General features: G+C 33.0%; 1 protein-coding gene across 8 annotated transcripts in view; it reads left to right on the plus strand.

Annotated features, from left to right (window-relative positions):
• LOC130449891 (CAP-Gly domain-containing linker protein 2) overlaps positions 1-22,103 on the plus strand; it is a 69,974-nt gene that overhangs the window by 27,394 nt on the left and 20,477 nt on the right. For 3 of the 8 annotated variants that reach the window (XM_056787948.1, XM_056787949.1, XM_056787951.1), the window contains 5 exons: positions 9,507-9,569; positions 11,544-11,624; positions 16,442-16,525; positions 20,381-20,533; positions 20,631-20,834. In XM_056787948.1, coding sequence (XP_056643926.1) covers positions 9,507-9,569; positions 11,544-11,624; positions 16,442-16,525; positions 20,381-20,533; positions 20,631-20,834 — 585 coding nt within the window. The remainder of the gene's footprint in view (positions 1-9,506; positions 9,570-11,543; positions 11,625-16,441; positions 16,526-20,380; positions 20,534-20,630; positions 20,835-22,103) is intronic. The other 5 variants (XM_056787950.1, XM_056787955.1, XM_056787956.1 and 2 more) reach the window with 2 other exon arrangements.

The raw sequence follows: 22,103 nt of genomic DNA on the forward strand, positions 1-22,103 counted from the left end.
AACTATCAAATTTTTCACAAAAAAATTAATAACTCAAAAAGTATACATTTGTGGAAAAAAGTTTTTAGACAAAAGTATCCTAAAATTTTGCATAGATTTCAACAATGTATTAATATACAGGGTGTTCCATTTGAAATAAAAAAGTTACAGTCGACTTTCGGTAGAACCACTGTCTTTTATGGTCTGTTCAATACCTTCCTTCCAACTTTGTCTTCTTCTCTTCTGCGGTAGATACATCAATGTTTTTTGTCGTATATCTTCATCTTGTACATGCTCTGCCTCTATTATTTTCTCCTGTCCATCCGTAAGTTGTCAGCACACCCCTATGACTCCACTATATTGTCATTTTTGTGCTTAGGTTGATTTTTTCTGACCAAAGCAATGAGCTCAGAATTTGTGTAGCTTGTTGCACTCTAATTTTTATATCTTCTTTTGTTGATACATGATCCGAAATTATTATTAAATATTAAAATTCCACTGCAGCAACGGTCACCCAATATAACCTCGTGTTTTTTTTAAATAAGCAATTTATTTATTAAACAATGAGAGAAATCTTTCATCCAGATCTTTGCAATTATTCGTAGATTCGCGAATAATTATGCAACATATTTTTCAAATTAAATTACTCGGTTAATATTAGATCACAATGGAAGAAACTTACGTAACTTACCATTGTTAATGATAAAATGTCTAAATATGTTTATGAATTTTTGCGAGAAACAAGCCGGTTTGACCTTAATGCAAAAATAGTAATCAAATTAAAAATTTATCGCATGCTTTCAATGCTATTATTTTATTAATTTTAATCTAATATCTTATAGTCTATTTTTATGTACGACAGAGTAATAAAACGTAATTTCTAATGCAAAACTTAGTACTGTCAATTTAAATATTATTACCAAGCAAACCCAAATATACGAATGGAAAATCCAAAATAGGCCAGGAACCAGCGGTAAAAAGGTTAAAACTGTGGAATTTTGTTAATTAACGTTGTTTTTTATAAAAATTTGGATATAAGCTATACTTAGCCCCCTATTCAAAATCTACAATGTGCCGAAGGGTACTTTTTATTTGTTAAACAACTTTTTATTTGTTAAACAACCTCTTATCATAAAAAAATTAAAAATCTTCGATTTTAGCTTGTATTTGAGTAAAATATAGTTCAAATGAATTATTCGTAGATCTATTGATATTCTCAAACAAAACAAATTTATGATCAATCGGACTCATGCAACCCCTCCAAAGACCATTCTCTGAGGGTAGTAATATTAAAAGCTTTTTTTAAAATCTCGATTTTCATGAAAATTTGAATCCATGCTCTACTTGCCCTTGTCTACGAAATCTTCCTTGTGCCGAACCGGGATTTTTATATTTTGGGGATGTAAACTACCCCTTACTGCAAAAAAATTCAAAATCTCAGATTTTATGCATCTGTCGGGTACAATGCATTATTTTTACGAAAAATCAATAGATAAAATGAAAACTTATTAAATATTTGTAAGGTTAGGCTAGGTTTTGCTAGAGATTAAAATGTTGATTTATCAAAAAAAACCATTAATAGATATTTCCAAACATTAGGATCATCCTGTATATATATTTTCCAAATAACTCATAAAATGTACTGTTTTATGTAATAAAAAATGATCTTTTTTTATCAAATGTATATAGATTTGTATACGAAAACACTTTAGGATCACCCCGTATGTATATTATTTTCGAATAATTCTTAAAATGTACAGTTTTTAGTAGAAAAAAAAATTTTCAATACAAAAGTGTCACTTTTAAACTTTTAACTGGTTTCTGATAACAAAATGTATATAAAAACACTTCACACTTTAGGACTGTGTATTGTTTTGTTAAATACTACATAAAATGTACGGTTTTCGTTGAAAAAATTGTAGCATTAAAAACATTTCCTTGTTTACTGGTTTTTTGATAAAAATATATCAATAGTGTATACGAAAAAAAACTAATTGATATTTTAACACTTTAGAATCACCCTATACGTAAATTATTTTCAAATATTTCTTAAAATGGACAGTTTTTAATAGAAAAAAAAATGTTCCAATACAAAAATATCCCTTTTAACTGGTTTTTGATAACAAAATGTATATAAAAACACTTCACACTTTAGGATCACCCCGTATGTATATTGTTTTTTTAAATACTGCATAAAATGTACGGTTTTCGTTGAAAAAATTGTAGCATTAAAAACATTTCCTTGTTTACTGGTTTTTTGATAAAAATATATCAATAGTGTATACGAAAAAAAACTAATTGATATTTTAACACTTTAGAATCACCCTATACGTAAATTATTTTCAAATATTTCTTAAAATGGACAGTTTTTAATAGAAAAAAAAATGTTCCAATACAAAAATATCCCTTTTAACTGGTTTTTGATAACAAAATGTATATAAAAACACTTCACACTTTAGGATCACCCCGTATGTATATTGTTTTTTTAAATACTGCATAAAATGTACGGTTTTCGTTGAAAAAATTGTAGCATTAAAAACATTTCCTTGTTTACTGGTTTTTTGATAAAAATATATCAATAGTGTATACGAAAAAAAACTAATTGATATTTTAACACTTTAGAATCACCCTATACGTAAATTATTTTCAAATATTTCTTAAAATGGACAGTTTTTAATAGAAAAAAAAATGTTCCAATACAAAAATATCCCTTTTAACTGGTTTTTGATAACAAAATGTATATAAAAACACTTCACACTTTAGGATCACCCCGTATGTATATTGTTTTTTTAAATACTGCATAAAATGTACGGTTTTCGTTGAAAAAATTGTAGCATTAAAAACATTTCCTTGTTTACTGGTTTTTTGATAAAAATATATCAATAGTGTATACGAAAAAAAACTAATTGATATTTTAACACTTTAGAATCACCCTATACGTAAATTATTTTCAAATATTTCTTAAAATGGACAGTTTTTAATAGAAAAAAAAATGTTCCAATACAAAAATATCCCTTTTAACTGGTTTTTGATAACAAAATGTATATAAAAACACTTCACACTTTAGGATCACCCCGTATGTATATTGTTTTTTTAAATACTGCATAAAATGTACGGTTTTCGTTGAAAAAATTGTAGCATTAAAAACATTTCCTTGTTTACTGGTTTTTTGATAAAAATATATCAATAGTGTATACGAAAAAAAACTAATTGATATTTTAACACTTTAGAATCACCCTATACGTAAATTATTTTCAAATATTTCTTAAAATGGACAGTTTTTAATAGAAAAAAAAATGTTCCAATACAAAAATATCCCTTTTAACTGGTTTTTGATAACAAAATGTATATAAAAACACTTCACACTTTAGGATCACCCCGTATGTATATTGTTTTTTTAAATACTGCATAAAATGTACGGTTTTCGTTGAAAAAATTGTAGCATTAAAAACATTTCCTTGTTTACTGGTTTTTTGATAAAAATATATCAATAGTGTATACGAAAAAAAACTAATTGATATTTTAACACTTTAGAATCACCCTATACGTAAATTATTTTCAAATATTTCTTAAAATGGACAGTTTTTAATAGAAAAAAAAATGTTCCAATACAAAAATATCCCTTTTAACTGGTTTTTGATAACAAAATGTATATAAAAACACTTCACACTTTAGGATCACCCCGTATGTATATTGTTTTTTTAAATACTGCATAAAATGTACGGTTTTCGTTGAAAAAATTGTAGCATTAAAAACATTTCCTTGTTTACTGGTTTTTTGATAAAAATATATCAATAGTGTATACGAAAAAAAACTAATTGATATTTTAACACTTTAGAATCACCCTATACGTAAATTATTTTCAAATATTTCTTAAAATGGACAGTTTTTAATAGAAAAAAAAATGTTCCAATACAAAAATATCCCTTTTAACTGGTTTTTGATAACAAAATGTATATAAAAACACTTCACACTTTAGGATCACCCCGTATGTATATTGTTTTTTTAAATACTGCATAAAATGTACGGTTTTCGTTGAAAAAATTGTAGCATTAAAAACATTTCCTTGTTTACTGGTTTTTTGATAAAAATATATCAATAGTGTATACGAAAAAAAACTAATTGATATTTTAACACTTTAGAATCACCCTATACGTAAATTATTTTCAAATATTTCTTAAAATGGACAGTTTTTAATAGAAAAAAAAATGTTCCAATACAAAAATATCCCTTTTAACTGGTTTTTGATAACAAAATGTATATAAAAACACTTCACACTTTAGGATCACCCCGTATGTATATTGTTTTTTTAAATACTGCATAAAATGTACGGTTTTCGTTGAAAAAATTGTAGCATTAAAAACATTTCCTTGTTTACTGGTTTTTTGATAAAAATATATCAATAGTGTATACGAAAAAAAACTAATTGATATTTTAACACTTTAGAATCACCCTATACGTAAATTATTTTCAAATATTTCTTAAAATGGACAGTTTTTAATAGAAAAAAAAATGTTCCAATACAAAAATATCCCTTTTAACTGGTTTTTGATAACAAAATGTATATAAAAACACTTCACACTTTAGGATCACCCCGTATGTATATTGTTTTTTTAAATACTGCATAAAATGTACGGTTTTCGTTGAAAAAATTGTAGCATTAAAAACATTTCCTTGTTTACTGGTTTTTTGATAAAAATATATCAATAGTGTATACGAAAAAAAACTAATTGATATTTTAACACTTTAGAATCACCCTATACGTAAATTATTTTCAAATATTTCTTAAAATGGACAGTTTTTAATAGAAAAAAAAATGTTCCAATACAAAAATATCCCTTTTAACTGGTTTTTGATAACAAAATGTATATAAAAACACTTCACACTTTAGGATCACCCCGTATGTATATTGTTTTTTTAAATACTGCATAAAATGTACGGTTTTCGTTGAAAAAATTGTAGCATTAAAAACATTTCCTTGTTTACTGGTTTTTTGATAAAAATATATCAATAGTGTATACGAAAAAAAACTAATTGATATTTTAACACTTTAGAATCACCCTATACGTAAATTATTTTCAAATATTTCTTAAAATGGACAGTTTTTAATAGAAAAAAAAATGTTCCAATACAAAAATATCCCTTTTAACTGGTTTTTGATAACAAAATGTATATAAAAACACTTCACACTTTAGGATCACCCCGTATGTATATTGTTTTTTTAAATACTGCATAAAATGTACGGTTTTCGTTGAAAAAATTGTAGCATTAAAAACATTTCCTTGTTTACTGGTTTTTTGATAAAAATATATCAATAGTGTATACGAAAAAAAACTAATTGATATTTTAACACTTTAGAATCACCCTATACGTAAATTATTTTCAAATATTTCTTAAAATGGACAGTTTTTAATAGAAAAAAAAATGTTCCAATACAAAAATATCCCTTTTAACTGGTTTTTGATAACAAAATGTATATAAAAACACTTCACACTTTAGGATCACCCCGTATGTATATTGTTTTTTTAAATACTGCATAAAATGTACGGTTTTCGTTGAAAAAATTGTAGCATTAAAAACATTTCCTTGTTTACTGGTTTTTTGATAAAAATATATCAATAGTGTATACGAAAAAAAACTAATTGATATTTTAACACTTTAGAATCACCCTATACGTAAATTATTTTCAAATATTTCTTAAAATGGACAGTTTTTAATAGAAAAAAAAATGTTCCAATACAAAAATATCCCTTTTAACTGGTTTTTGATAACAAAATGTATATAAAAACACTTCACACTTTAGGATCACCCCGTATGTATATTGTTTTTTTAAATACTGCATAAAATGTACGGTTTTCGTTGAAAAAATTGTAGCATTAAAAACATTTCCTTGTTTACTGGTTTTTTGATAAAAATATATCAATAGTGTATACGAAAAAAAACTAATTGATATTTTAACACTTTAGAATCACCCTATACGTAAATTATTTTCAAATATTTCTTAAAATGGACAGTTTTTAATAGAAAAAAAAAATGTTCCAATACAAAAATATCCCTTTTAACTGGTTTTTGATAACAAAATGTATATAAAAACACTTCACATTTTGGGATCACCCTATATCTATATATTTTTTAATTAATTCATAAAATGTTCGAAAAGTTTTAGCGGTACGAAATGACTCTTTTTACTGGTTTTTTGATATAAATATATTTTCAAAAATACAATTGATATTTTTCCACTTTAGAATCACACTATATGTATATTATTTTCAAATAATTCATAAATTCATTATTTTTTCTAATAAAATTTTTTGTCGACCCACAACATTCTTCCATACATCGACCGCTCAGTAATGAATGGCGGAATTTATTATTTCGACTTGTTATTACGTATCACATTTAATAATTATTATTCAAAAAAATAATAAAAATACTCAAGGTGACTTTGTTTATTAACAATTATTATTTTTGATGTAAATTAGAGTTTTATACAGATGGAAACTGTATACCTACTCCAGTACGTGATGTAACAATTTTCAAATGTTCAAATCCTTTCGAAGATTTATTTATATCCTCTGACGTAGATATCAATAATAATTTTTGTTACCGGGACAAGTTTTAATGTTTCATTCGTTTTATTATTGTTTACATATGCTCTTGAATAAATTATTTCAATATTTGTCCTACACAACGTGTGATTTTTAAAACTGCAATATTGCTTCATTCTACAACTGATTTAACAAGACCCCCGCAGTTTTCTTGTAAGTCTGATGAATCCGTTCACCGGCCAGATGGCCGCAGCTGTACCCGCCTCAAAGTCTCCGAAAAGCTATTTGTCTCGTCGAAACTTTTTTCGCCACAAAAACTCAGTTTTTTTGAACCCTCACGCGATAATAGGCGTACACACCATAACCTAAAACCCACTATAATCCCAGCCCTACAGAGGAAATGGTTTTCTATACCAGGGCCATTCCAGAAATTAGCCAATTCGCTCACGGATTTGATCTTACTACCCAAACCAGAGCAACTTTTGCAAATTGTATATCAAAATAATGGTTCCGATCTTTTAATTTATCGACCCCATTTTATAATATACAACAAGTTTACCCTTTCTGATAACATGAGACGGCGAATAGTGCGCACTGAAGAAGCTGTAGTCTGGAAGGACTGAAGAAGATCCAAATCTAACAATTTGTTCGCAGCAATTAATGCAGTGTTCTGAATTCGATAGAGTCATATCTCAAGATCAAAATGGTTAGTGTCGCTCGGTGATTAAATACTTGCGTTTAAAAGATTTCACCCAAACGCATACTCCCGAGTTGTGATTTCAGTTATAGTGCTGTTGAGACATGTCACCGTTTGCACCCAATTTTAGTACTCCTTGACCAACATATGGAAGCTACATACGAGGGTGGTTCATAAAATTAAGGATGCGGATGTTAGGAACGCTGTTACGCTGGATTTGGCGAGACTGGCGTGTGGCTTAGCTTCGTTTCTCCCAGTTCCAGTCCCGGCGAACTGTCTACAACGTTCAATCTTGTCTTGGTAGGCGTGAAAGATGGAGCTTCCGAAGCCATCGGTGTTAACGATACAAATGAAACACCAAACTTGCTATGTACTTTTTTGTCTATCAGTGAGCGTCCATGTTTCGCAGCCGTAGGTTAATATTGGTCGGTAAATTCCTTTATAAACATTTAGCTTTGTATTTCTTGAGAGTTCTCTTTTGTTTATCATGCAGTTATTTTTAATTCTCTTGGCAATTTCTGCTCACCGTCTTAATCCTATGTCCTTTTATTTATATATGTTCATTGTTAGATCTTTGAGTGCCATTACTGCAGTCTCTTCTTCATTTATCTTCATACCAAAGTGCTTTAATGGATTGTTCCAAACCTCAAACTTTTTCTGTAGATCTTGGATATTTCCTGTAAAACGATCCCAGAAGTACCTAATATGACCTATAGATGACGGTAGTTGCTTGAAAAATACCACAATCCATACATCATACGTTCGAAGTTTGAAGACGCAACGTTGTTTGGTAGCCATAAATAATGAACGTTTTATTTGAAAGGCATTAGTGCAACCAATATAGAAGTTGAACTAGATTCTACTCGTAGTGAGACTGTTCCTTCGTTATCATTAGTAACATATTGGGTAGCGGAGTTTAGATGAGACCGTACGATCTACGGAGACCAGCAGCAGTGGTCGACCTCTAACGAGGTGAGGACTCCAGAAATGTTGAGGGAAATCCACGAAGCGGTACTGGATGAACGTCGGTTGATAGTGCGTGAGCTTGTAGACATAGTAGACATTTCAAAAAGTGTGATACATCGCATATTAACTGAAAAAAGCTCTGCGCAAGAAGGTGCCGCGTTTGTTCAAAAACAGCGTCGCGCAGATGTTACCATCGATTGTTTGGAGAAATTACACAGAAATAAAACTGTTTCATAACCATGGATGAAACGTGGGTCCATCACTTTACATCTGAAACAAAACAACAATCATAACAATGGAAGAACCGACTCCAAAGAAAGCAAAAACCGTTCCATCTGCAGACGAGGTCATGGCGTCGGTTTTTGGATTACTCGTGGGATAATTTTCATTGAATATCTTGAAAAAGGAAAAATTATGAACGGCGTGTATTATGCGAACTTATTGCAACGTTTGAGCTAAGAAATCAACCAAAAACTGCCGCATTTTACTAAGAAGAAAGTCTCATTTTATCAAGACAATCCACCAGTTCACACATCCGTTATTGCAAGGGCCAAAATTAATGAATTTTAAAGTTTGAATTGCTACTTCATGCTCACTATTCGCCAGATTTAGCTCCCTCGGATTATTTTCTGTTTCCAGACTTGGGGAAAATGTCTTGGTGCACAAATATTTTCTAACAATGAAGGTTTGAGAAGCTTGACGATCGAACTCATTGAACCTCGTGGGAAAAAGTGTATGGAGCTGAAAGAATATTACGTTGAAAAATAAATATATTTTATTTGTTGGGCCAGGTACTTCTAGGACCATCCTCGTATCATTAGCATATGTTCCCTCAGGTATTTTCACTATTTGTAGGTTTTTCTATCCATAGCACACTTTATTTGAATCGGAAGAGTACTCGTACATCCATTTATCAACTGCTTATTAAAATTTTACACGTTTTTCGATTTTTTTGCATTTTCTGAGAAAATATTACCATAGTAATATATATTTTTGACACGATCAATAAGTAAATATTCTACCGACTTTTAGATACAGCCGATTTTTTTGACGATAAAAATAAAAAACCAAAAACTTGGTTACTTCAATTATTCACATATAATTTGAGGTTATGTATAAAAAGTGCAGATACAAGTTGTACATCTTTATTATCTACAACTTATTTTACAATGGAGTTGTAGTTTTACCCTTAAAAACCCACCCCATTTCATTTTCCGACCTCATATTTCCCTTAAATTAGTTTTTTGGGGTTTCAAAAATAAACTACCCTGGTCTATAATACAATCGGTTTTATTCAAATTGGGTTGTTGTTTTAGACAGTTGCGATGATTCTCTTAAAAGGATAAATGATAATTTCGGAAGACATCATCGATTAACCGGTACGTATATAATGATTTCTTAATTCAATAATTTTCGCAATAATTTCAAAAGTACCTTTAAAATATACAGGTGATGAATCTTTCTATGAAAAATCTGAATCTTATCGATTTTTTTTTATTTTTAACTTAATTACAAAATTTATATACGGGAGAAGACCCAAAAATAACCGGAATTAAATAAAATCTAATATTTTATTAGAATCTCTTCACAAAACGTTAACCCCTTCAAAATACAAGGGTTGCCTAAAAGTTTCTTAACTCAGCATAATAATTTTTTTATTTTCAATATAATCTACACCTTTAGACGTATATGTATGCCATAATGTCCGCGCCTGATGAAAATATCTATCCTCTAGGTGAAATATTAAAGTTAGGAAACAGCAAAAAGTCACGTTGGGTCAGATGTGGTGAATACTATGGTTGGTCAACCAATTCGAAATGCAATTCGTGAATTTTAGCAGTGGCGATCACTGATATGTGAGAAGGTGGTGTTGTCCTGATGGTAAATCACTTTCTACACTTTTTTGAAGATAATCGATAAACACAACAGTCGCCATCACTTTTCCGATAGATGAAACCGTTTTTGCCTTTTTCAGAGCAGGCTTGCCCTTTGCCATCCACCATCTTGATTGTTTTATCGCTTCAAAAGTGTAGAGGTGGATGTAGGTTTTATCTACAGTGTTGAATGCACGCAAAAAATTTCTAAAACCGCGCCAATAAGGACTGTTGTTGGTACAAACGCGGCACCCAACGCATGCCTGATTCTTCAGTCAATATAGGGCAAATATGTTGTTTTGATATGCCGATAGCCTCTTCTATAATTCTAACCTTAATCCATCAATCGTCCAGTACCATTTCGTAAACTTTTTCGATGATATTACTATTTAATGACCGCTCAAAACTCAATTTGTTCCATTTTCAGAAAAATCTTCACAACGACTAACTTATACGATTGCCAAAAACAAACTAAACGCCCAAAATGGCTGGAATTTTTGTGAGAAACACTTAAAGCATGCGGGAATATAGTTCCCAACTTATATTGATAACTGCTGACTTTTTCATCAAGATAGGAAACTCTTTAAACAAAACACTCGTACTCTCCATTACAATTAATATATTAGCCCACTGTAGAAATGGCTTACATCTCATGTTTTCTGAACCTCTTTAGTGCGGAATCGGTGACCTTTTATGCCTCTTTTCGTGAGAGGAAATAAGAAATAGTCACACAGTACCAGATCAGGCGAGTAAGCGTAGGTGTGGGCGGCTGTGAAGCCGTTGAGCACATAGGCATTCAGAAAGGCCCGTCGTGCCCCACTTGACGTCACCAAAGTCCGATGTCCTTTGAAAAGCCGATCAGGCGCTTTGGCTTGAACACTTTGATGGTGGGGTTTTCCCAGGTGTTTAAGGCACTCACAGATAACGTGGTATGAAGGTGACGTCTTATATGGCAGTATCCGGTTAGAAATCCGGTAACTAGTCTGATTTCGCGCCTGTTTAGCTGGAGCTGGACTAAATGGGCCTTCGCTTGTCTCATTCCAGGCGTCTTCATCCATCCCCGCCGAGCCCGCCTTGCGGGAAAGCTGTTGAGACAGAGAGCCTCTTTAGGTTTGAGGTAACTATCAAGTTTAAAACGAAATACGGTGGATTTTAGTTGGCCCTGGTGATGATTTTCAAGTCGGTTTGGGAAAACCGCGAGTTCCTCCTTAACTAGTACGATTAGATCCGACAAAATTGATTTGATTCCAACTTTTATTATCGCACGTTCTTTATCGTTATTATGATTCGAGACTTTCGCGTTTGCAACGTTGCCAACTTACATTTTTAATAAATCTGTTACGTTTTGATTGCTTTCATTATCTTTTTATTAATATGTTTTAAACATATTCTGAAAAACAAGAAAGCATTGAGTATCTAGCACGTTTTTGTTGTTTGTTTTTCTTTTTTTTTTTTTAAATTTTTATTTGCATGTAATAGATGTAGTAGAAGACAATGAGGATGATGATAATGTTGGCGTGAATACTTTTAATGGCGGCAATCGTAATAGATATTCTTCACGTAAGTCTTATATCTAATTATTATCTATTCAATCAAATTCGTTCAAAACGACCCCGCTCAATATTTGTGGAAATTGGGTATCGGCAAGTTTTTCTGAAACTTGGCACAATGATAGTGTGAAACACCCTTAATGGCCACGAAACTTAAACTCCCTCAGCCCCCAAAAACTGTTGTCTTTAGCCGGCCACTCTATGGGGTTTTACTAATAGCCATCTGGTTTTACATCATTTCTTTCATTTCTTCTTGTTAAGGGCTGTTTTGTGCCTTTATTTATTTACAATGAAGACAATAAAAGTTAAGAAACTCGCGTACAACGGAATGAATTGATTTGCTGAATCTATATTGCTGATGAACTGCTCATGGCTGCGAGAGGGAGAGAACCTACACATTCCACTTCAAACTTTACGCGAGTGAAACGCTGATTTGCTGGTGACCGTCCGCGTTAAGAATTTGTCTTTAAAAGCGTGATGGTCATCGACCTTTTCGTCGTTAACAACATCCCCAGTGTCTCGCAATTGCAAGGGGAGGATTGTAACTACTGACTGGTTTCGACGTTATTACATTAATTCATTAGAGTGGTATAACAAACGAGTAGAGACCTGAACCGAAAACAACGTCAAAGAGCACAACTATTTGGTTAATGTAGTTAAACATTCCTCAGCAAACGCTATTTGGCGCCATCTTCACTTTCCACTGCGAACCACTGGTCAGGTACAAATCAAGCGTAGTTGCCGATAATGTAGATTTCATTCCGGCAGTTCGGGGATACTTTTGAGGGAGCTGGGAGGTTTCGTACCAATTGAGATTTATCAACTTACTTCAAACTATCATTGTGCCAAGTTTCATTAGCCAAAACCCAATTTTCATGGGGATTGAAAGGGGTCATTTGTAATAAAATTTAAGCGACAAACAAAATCTAAATCGATAATCACTTTATGTGTAAATTTTTTGGATCGATAATTTTTGATGTAGAATAAATGAAACTTATACAGGGTGATTCATTGTAATTGTACGTTCAGAATGTGAAAATGATATTTTCATCGACACGTACTGGCGTAAGTATGATATTTAGTGAATTACGAAAGGACTACGAGGATGTTGATTTGAAATTTCGACATAATGACACACTATTTAGTTTAGAAATATTTCAGTACTTCTGGTTTGGCTGGATTTGTTGACTTCCGGTTCGGCTTTTTGAACTGAATTTGTGATTTACACGAAACGGTAGTTCGTTTTGATTATAAAAACATATTACATTTTATAGAATATATTTTTTCCGAATTATCGATAACCTAACCTAAGATATAGTAAACCTAACCTAAATAGAAATTTGATTTGTTCTTCGGACTACCTAACAGCGAACAACAATTAATTTCGACTTTTTTCTTACTGTACGTTTCTCTTCTCTTTAGCCACCCCCATGTCCTAAAAGTAAGCCCCCCCAAATTACAAATATTTATTTAATTCATAAATCCAAGTCAAGAAGCTAAACCGGAAGTCAATTGAAACAATTATTGGTAAAACCGGAAGTAGGAACTCATCTGGGACCTCAATAAATGAATTCTATAATCTATACGAGGTGTGGCTATTAAATAACGAGACTGGTTACGAAAAATGGTTTTATTATTCTATATACGAATGCTCCCCTTCAGTATACTCCCTTCCCCTAGCCACACACCTTTCCATACGTTTTTCCCATTGATCGAAGCAGTGCTGGAAGTCTTCTTTGGTGAGCGCTTTTAGGAACTCTGCCGTTTTTTGCTCTATCGCTTCCATCGACTCAAATCGGGTCCCTTTCAAAGCAGATTTTTTTTACTTCTTTCAACTTATCAAGGAAATCTGATCAGACCCGTTGACGCAAGAGCTTTTGGCCAGAAGGCAGATTTTTGGGTACCAACTTCGAACAGACTTTTGTCATGTGTAGAATTTTTCTAACCGTTCGTGCTCATCGACGATATGCACGCACAATTTGGTTGATTTTGGTCAGTGTTTCCGGAGTCACAGGGCTACCTGGGCTCTCTCGACCCTCACTAAAACGCTTACACCACTCAAAAATAACGCGCTCGAGATAGAGAATTGTCCCCATAGGTCTCTTGCAACAATGTATAGCACCCAGTCGGAACCAGACCTCGTAAAACGCTAAACTAACTTGGTTTTATGATAATACTATACCGGGTAGATACGGTAGTATCTATTTTCACATTCAGTCATAAGAAAATCTATTAGTCATCATTTGTTTTCAAAATGTTTTTTCTTTATATAAATTGAAACAACGATCTTGTAGTGAATTTGTAAATTCATTTATCAATACATATAACGATATTTACGAATTAACTTAAGTTTATTCCAAAATTCTCCTCGTAAATACTAAAATCGGTTCTAAACAAATTTTCATGTCATTTTTCCAAAAAATTGTTCCAATAACGATTTTTAATTTTCACAAAGGGGCCGATTTAGGCCCGTTGTTAATGATAAAATTGAATATATAGTTAGAATTTGGTCTATTATTTATGAATCACCCTGTATAAAATTTTTTGCTTTATATTGACAGAATGTATATGTCTACACCGCTTTTTGTATTATTTGAGTTTGCGAGCGCACAGCATGTACGTTTTTGTGTTTGCTTTGCACAGTATGGAAACCACAAATGGAATAAAATAATTTTTGTCGTTATTATAGAAAATTATTTAAAAAAAAACACCGCAACACGTATAATTTTGATATCAATACACTTCTTATAGTTCGTAATTTATTTTTCAAAGCTCCCAGCTAAAATAAATTCTAATAATCTACATTAATAATCTAAAAGCTTAACAGGGCAAACCGCATTTGAAAGTTTTAATTATTTTAATATGAAATTTTCCCTAATCCGCCAAATACTCTCGATCTTGATGACTAGAGCATTTGGCACGGTCATGGTTCTTAAAAAAACGAAAATAAGAACCGCGGCTATCAAATTCGTCCGATTGGCAACACTGTACTCAACTAACCGTCTCAGTTAGTATTACAAGACATTAAACAAAGGACAAGCCTACCTTGACCCTTCGGGGTCATCGCATGGTGGCCCAGTACGAGAGTCCAATGCCCCGGGTGTACCAATATCACTGAGTCCATGCTTACGACCACTACTACGGCTCTTGAAGTCCTACCTTTGGATCTAGTGATACAATTCGAATCCACGAGGACAGCATACAGGCTGGACCAACTGGCTATGCATAAAACTGGTCGCAGGCCGTGGGTGAATGTCCAATCAATTTGACGGGCAGAGACCAAATGGCGCCTACGACCGTTAATAATGAGGACTTGAAGGCACACGTGAGTGCGATAGAGGAGTCGACTGGTGTCTTACATCCCGCTAGAAAATAGAGCCTTGGACACAGACGGATTCAGGATGAATTGCTTGGTCACAGCAGTCTCATACGGAGGACACCGCCATATAAGCGAGTCCTTTTTTGCTTGGGAAACTTACTACCGTCTTCTAAGCCGAGGTCTTCATTGTGGTAGAATTTGGACGCTTGATACTCAATCGACGCCACAAGAACACAGTAATCTCAATGTTCTCAAATAGCAGAGCTGCCTTACAAGCCATAACGGCCGAAAGGGTGTGCACTAAGTTAATACTGATGTACAAGAAAGACGTAGAAAATCTGGTGAGTGATGGCTTGCCTGAGTGCCCGGTCACTCACCAATGGGCCCAAAACTCATTCTTGGTGTAACTGAAAATGTTCCCACGCGCTTGCAAGGCGGGCTCGACTGAGATGGATGGACACCTGGCATGAAAGAAGCGAAGAACCACATAGATGGACTTCCAGTCTCTTTTACCTAACAACTGTTTAAATTGAATAAGCGCGAACTGACTTTTAACTGGACACGGTCATCTAAGATGCAATCTTCACACCATGGACGATCCGGAATGCCATTGGCGCACGGAGGAGGATGAAACTCCGGCTCCCAGTACTCACACGAGCGTGGTTCAAACACTTGGACAAACCTCACAGCTTGTCTAATGACAAAAAGGTTCTTGCCAAAGCGCCTGATCGGTTTCTCAGTAGACATCGGCCTTTGTTAACATCAGGTAGAGCACGACGGGTCTATCATCAGACCCATGTGCAAGACATTAAAAAGCCATAGTCATAAAATGTATAAATCAATTGGTAGGGAGTGCGACGTTGCCGATTTTAAGTTATTTAGATGGAGAATGGTGTAACGTGGTTCCGTTGGGAAGTTACGTTGGGTTGGGCTAGTAATCAGCTAGTGGCTGACATCGCAGGTACTGTTTGATGACTAAGTGGATTTATAGTCGCTCTTTACTACAGGGTGTACCAGTCTTAACGATAAAATTCGGCGTATGCGATAACAATAAAAATTTTTGAAGGAAAATTGTTGTTTAAAATTATCTCGAATTCTATACCATATTGTATAATTCCATTTTTTATTTTAAATGAAAACCCATTTATGATAAACTAAAAAAATTCATAATATGATACAAAATATCGTATCCTGTCGATAGGGATATTTAAAAAGCTTTTAGAATTATAAAAATAAAGATTAGGCAACATCCTCTGATTAATTAACTGTCACCTGTCACTGTCACCTTTATTAGATTCCAAACTCGCGTAACTGTCGCCCTCTATTAGAGAAATTTATGATTTCAAAACATAGTCTTACAACAGTAGTTTTCACGTATTGGTATAAAATTAAATTTGACAGTTGACGTACCCATTGCGTTTTGTTTTTTGGCTAATTCACTAAAATAAATACACAAATAATTTTATTCCATCCGTAATTGGCTTCGACACTATATGTTGCTTGTTTAGTTGGTAGCACTTCCTCTTCGTTAGACGCTATTTGGGATCAACATCCGCTTCGTTTAAGTGAAGCAGGACTTAGCCGTCATTCAGGTAAAATTTAGCATAGTGACTTAAGTGATACTAACTTTTTATTAAAATCAAGCTGGTGGCCTGTTCATCGAGAAAAAGAGTAATAAATCGAAATTTAAAAAATTTCAGAAAAATAATGAAAAGTTCACACTATGTGACAATATGATCTGTTTCTCAAACGCAATTCAATTAGCTCCGTAGTAACTACGAGGGTGGTTCAAATATAAACCTAAATTTTACAAAAAAATGTCGTAGATGTTAGACTGGTCTGTTACGAATCGTTCAGAACAGCCGGCACCGCGTAACCTCGTGAACTTGTGTGAAGAATTAGTGCCTTTCCAAAAATCTATTTCCGAAAATGCCCAGAAATGATGAACAATTTGCCACATTCGCGGCGCCCCAGACCAAGTGTAGATATAATTGAGTAAATAATCAATGAACGGTTCCGGAAAATTTCAGCCAGATCAGTGCCAAGACTTCTGAATTTTCAGTAGAAATTTACATGCTGGGAAATTTGATCGCGTCTCCTGCAGGACGCGCGTCCATAGAGTGGAGGAAGAAAGATGAAGACACCCATTAGCAACACGCCACGTGGATATGGAGCTAAAAGGATATTGCCCAAAATTTTTGTGTTTTGTTTTCGTTGGACTAGGTACATCTAAGAACATCCTAGTAATAATAATACTATGATAACCTCAAGTGTAAACCCATGCAGTATATTAAACTATTATGCACTAGTGAATAATGGACATTATAAAACGTATGATGGTACTTTTGTAGTAGATAAAAAGTGATTTATTGCTCTGTTTTCTCGAATTTGGTATAATGCATGTTATTTAAAACTACGACTCTTAATTTTACGCTTAACACGTCCACATTGCTGACACAAAACTGCAACTTTCAAAATACGGTAACTATAAAATTATTTCGTTTTCGAAAATCGTTTTATCGACTAATGATTGTACTTGCAACTAAAAGAAATAATAAAATTAATTTCTTAGGAAAATGGAAACAAATGTTTCTAAAAACTCTGTCTTTGCTGAGGTAAAGTTAACTCTATATAGAACAGTCAACATTCAAATTTGTCTGTATTTGATTAAGATAAAATCACTTCTGGAGGAATATTACAAGTTTTTTATCCTATTCAAGTAAAAGTTTGGAATAGTTTAATTAATATAAAAATATTTATTGATTGATGATGATGATCAAGCATCTGTGCTCTATGTTTAGATTTTGCAGCAGGTTTTATGTTATAATTTGAGGTTTCCTAGTATTATCTATTCTCGAATTGGATCCACTCGATTTTTCAGATATTTTATTTAATATTTTGTAATCTCGAAATGTTTATTTTTCACAAATCCTTTCTTCTTTAACTTGTGCTTTATTTCATTTGATTTAGGCTTTCGTTTGTTTTTGTTATCTATGCTTCCTATATTATTTTTGTTTTCTATTCATAATGGATGTTCCCATAATTCTACATGTCTTTATACTGGTTATATCTCTAATTTTTCTCTCATAGTAATGTCCCTTTTAAATATCTTTGTGTCTTCCTATACTTTTATATGAAACTTCTCTATTTTTAGTTTTTCTATGTTTATAAGTCCATTTTGTAATTTGCTGCATTAGTAGATTTTCTCAATAATTTCATCTATGTATACAGGGTGTCCCACGGCGAGTTAAAACTATCTGTATATGGCAAAATACTTGTATTAAAATCATGAAAATTTCTACGATCTTTTCAATTAAAATATTTTCTGTAACTTTGTTATTTTAAATGAAACACCCTGTATATTAATACATATTTCAAATCTACGCTAAATTTATGTATAACGTATTAATATACAGGGTGTTCCATTGAAAATAACAAAGTTACAGTCGATTTAAGGTTGATCGTATCCGAAAACCCAAACGTAGAAATTTTCATGATTTTACTATAATGATTTTGCCATATACAGATAGTTTTTATTCGTCGTGGGACACCCTGTATAATTAATAAAATCATGTGCGAGCTTCTCCATTGTTGTCGTCCTGTTGTCTTTGTCTTTTTTTATGTTTATATTGATTGCCATAAGCCGATTGGGTATTCAAACTATGTCCAGGAGCCTTTGGATGTTAACTTTGATACTTCTCGAAGGTTAAATTCTGAATAAAGATTAAACAGGAGTGGAAAGTGGACGTCTCGAAGTATTTTCAGGACCTTTTTAAGTTCCCTGTTAACTTTAACTGCAGCTGATTGGTTCTAATATAAGTTTTTAATACAGCGTATATCTTTCTGGTCTATGTAAAGTCTTTTCAGTATTTGAACAAATTTATGGTGTTGCACTCTGTCAAAAGCTTTTTCGTATTTCATAAAACACATAAATATATCTTTCCTCTGGTCTGAAATGTTTATTTTTAACATATCTTTCTTTAAGGACATTTCTTACTCTCTCCCTATCTTGGATAATTTGTTAAATGCTTTTTCTATGTTTATAAATGCTGAAAATACTATTTTCTTCATTTGATATGTTTTTTTTGTCGTTTATTTTATGAGAAATATGTGACAGTTTGTTTAGGAGTCATTATATTCACTAATTATTATACAGAACTGTATTTATTGTTATGTAATAAAATGTACGGGTTTAACAAGAAAAATTATTTCAAATTAACAACATTTATTAATAAATGGTTTTCATTCGCCTTCTTACATATTAGGGAGTGCAGAATATCCACCAATGTGTTTTCGAAACAAGAGGAATATTATGAATTAACGATCTTCTTCGTCTGCTATCCATTAATGGATGTTTAAGATCATTTCTGACATTTTATCCTTTTTGTAGAGCCACGACATCATCTTTATGCCTATTCCTATTCTTCTCTCTATCTTTTCTTGTATCAAAAGTTGCAGCCAATGGTACCTCTCGCTCCCATCACATGTTTTCAGAAATTCACGTTCTATTTCTATTCTTATCAGAATTTCTTCGTTGGTTTTACTTTCTCTCAAAATTCTTTGGTGGATCCGCATCTCAAATGCCTCCAATCTGTTCACGGTGTTAACTTTCAGGCTCCAGCCTTCCATACGTGAATCTTATTCAGAAGTCGAGGTGAAAGTCGATATTTAAAAACGTTTCTGAATCCCACGAATTCCTCTCCTTGTTTTTTTTGTATCTCTAAGTCTGATGACCAGTCTTCATATAACCAAGTTCCTAACTTTGTTACCCGTTCAATTTCTTCGCTATTGTATGATAGTTTTACATTCTGGAACTCATCTAGTTTGTGATTACTAAGAATTTTGTATTTTTTATGTTTATATCGATTCCCATAAGCCGACTGTGTAGTCCAACTATGTCCAGGAACTTTTTGAGGTCATTCATGTTATCTCTGTATATTGAGCTAAGTCTAAGTTGGAATTTCTGGAATCCTTGGCGATATTCACACTGAATACACCAACAGTCGAAATTACACTGTCTGACGCGCGTTTCGATAACCAAGTTATCGTCTCCAGAGACTGAAGCTAAACTGGGCTCTGTCATCGGCATATCGTATATTGTTGACCCTTCGAGAGCTTCTTGAAAGATATCGAATAATGAAGGTTAAGTAGGAGTGGGAAGAGAACACATCCCTGCATAACACCTCTAAGGGTTGGGCGTTTGTAAGTTCGTTGTCAACTCTAACTGCAAAAGCTTTTTCGTAATCCATGTTGTTCTTTCTGGAAACCACATCTTATAATAAATTCACTAATAACAATATAAATAAGATTAATAATATTTTCAAATTCCATTCCATTTTCATTAACTAAAATCCAATGGGAAACAGAGGTTTATGGTATTACTTTTAAATTGATAAAAAATGGTTTTGTAATAGAATTTATTTAAACAATCGAATGATTTATAACAGATTCTAGTGCCGTTTTAACAGAAGACACAGACAGTTTTATAATAGGCCAAAAGGTTTGGGTTTCTGGTACTAAACCCGGTCATATTGCTTTTATCGGAGAAACTCAATTCGCTCCAGGAGAATGGGCCGGTATAGCTTTGGAAGAACCTATCGGTAAGTAGTAAATACGAAAATTAATAATTTTATTAAATATATCAATAGAAGGAGCGGCTCGAGGTCTGCACAAGTATTTAGTTCTATTTTGTTATAGGTAAAAATGATGGATCTGTTGGAGGAATTAGATATTTTCAATGCGAACCTAAGAAAGGTGTTTTCTCGAGGCTAACTCGTCTAACGAGAGAACCTCTAGAAGGTGTCAGTCCTGCTCATACACCTTCACCTGTACAAAATACTAGATATGCCATTTCGCCAACAGGCAGTACACAAGGTGCTTTAAGATCCCCCGTCTCGTTGTGTAAGTTTTTTTAATCATTTTTCCTGTTCTTGTAATAATAATTGAGTTAGGTGCGGGCAACTTCGACCTAGATTTGTGCTAGCTCACATGGAGGAAAGAAATTATATTGTAGGTGCATTTTCAACTTTTATTCATTGCTTTCTTCAGAAGGGAATATAACAAGTAAAGAAATTTAGTCAAGTTTAAAAACCTAAAACTCTAAAATCCACTCATCCTCTTAATATTGTAACACAAAAATCAATGTACACGGCTCCAAAGTTCTTTACTACAGTTCGAAAGTTTATTTATCAAAGAGAGATAATAAACCGAAACAATGATCAGTTCGTGATCAGCACGTGAACACTCCGGGCAAAACGCGGCGCCGTATCTTTATTGGTCCAAATCATTGGCAAAATTATATACCACAAATAAAATGTCGCATTAGAGGGGCGAGCGCCGCATCGCTGAAGTAATAAAGCGATCAGGTATAGTACAGGGACGGCATCGTATTATCTTACTGCGGAGATTGATTTGTCTGTTGCGTAATTTTCTTAAATACGGAGATAGATGATGAAGTTAGTTGTTGACATTATCTAATTAACTGCCACAAAATCCACTTTTTAAAAAAATACGTTATTTGAAGAGCAAAATGACAATATTAACAATTAAAATTACAGTTTACAATATTGATTATTGATCTTATATGCAAAAAAATAAATGGCTCATTGTGTTATCCTCTATTTTCCATAATTTCGAAGTTAATTAACCACTCTACTATATTTTACCATTCAGAATGAAGTTTTTTTCGTTTTCCATATCTAATTCTTCTCCATACGTTTTTTTCATTGATCGAAGCAGTGCTGGAAGTCTTCTTTGGCAAGGGCCGTTAATAGCTCTGCCATTTTTTGCTTTACCGCTTCCATCGACTCAAATCGTGTCCATTTCAAAGCAGATTTTATCTTCGGAAACCAAAAAAAAAATCGCACGGCGCCAAATCTGGTGAGTACGGCGGGTGTTCGAGCACTAGAGTATGTTTAATGGCCAAATACTACTTCATAGGTAACGCGTTATGGGCTGGTACGTTGTCCTGGTGCAAAATCGGGGCGTTTTTTTACCAACTCGTTCTAGCAGTGTTGCCAAAACTGACAAATAGTAAGTCTGATCCTCTGAAACCCATTCAGTCATCATGATACCGTTAATGTCGAACGATAAACATTGAATTTTGATTGGCTCCCACGGCCTTCAATAAAGCGCTTACACCACTCAAAAACACGCGGCCGAGAAAGAGAA

The sequence above is a fragment of the Diorhabda sublineata genome, chromosome 10 (genome assembly GCF_026230105.1).
Source record: "Diorhabda sublineata isolate icDioSubl1.1 chromosome 10, icDioSubl1.1, whole genome shotgun sequence".
Taxonomy (NCBI): Eukaryota; Metazoa; Arthropoda; class Insecta; order Coleoptera; family Chrysomelidae; genus Diorhabda; species Diorhabda sublineata.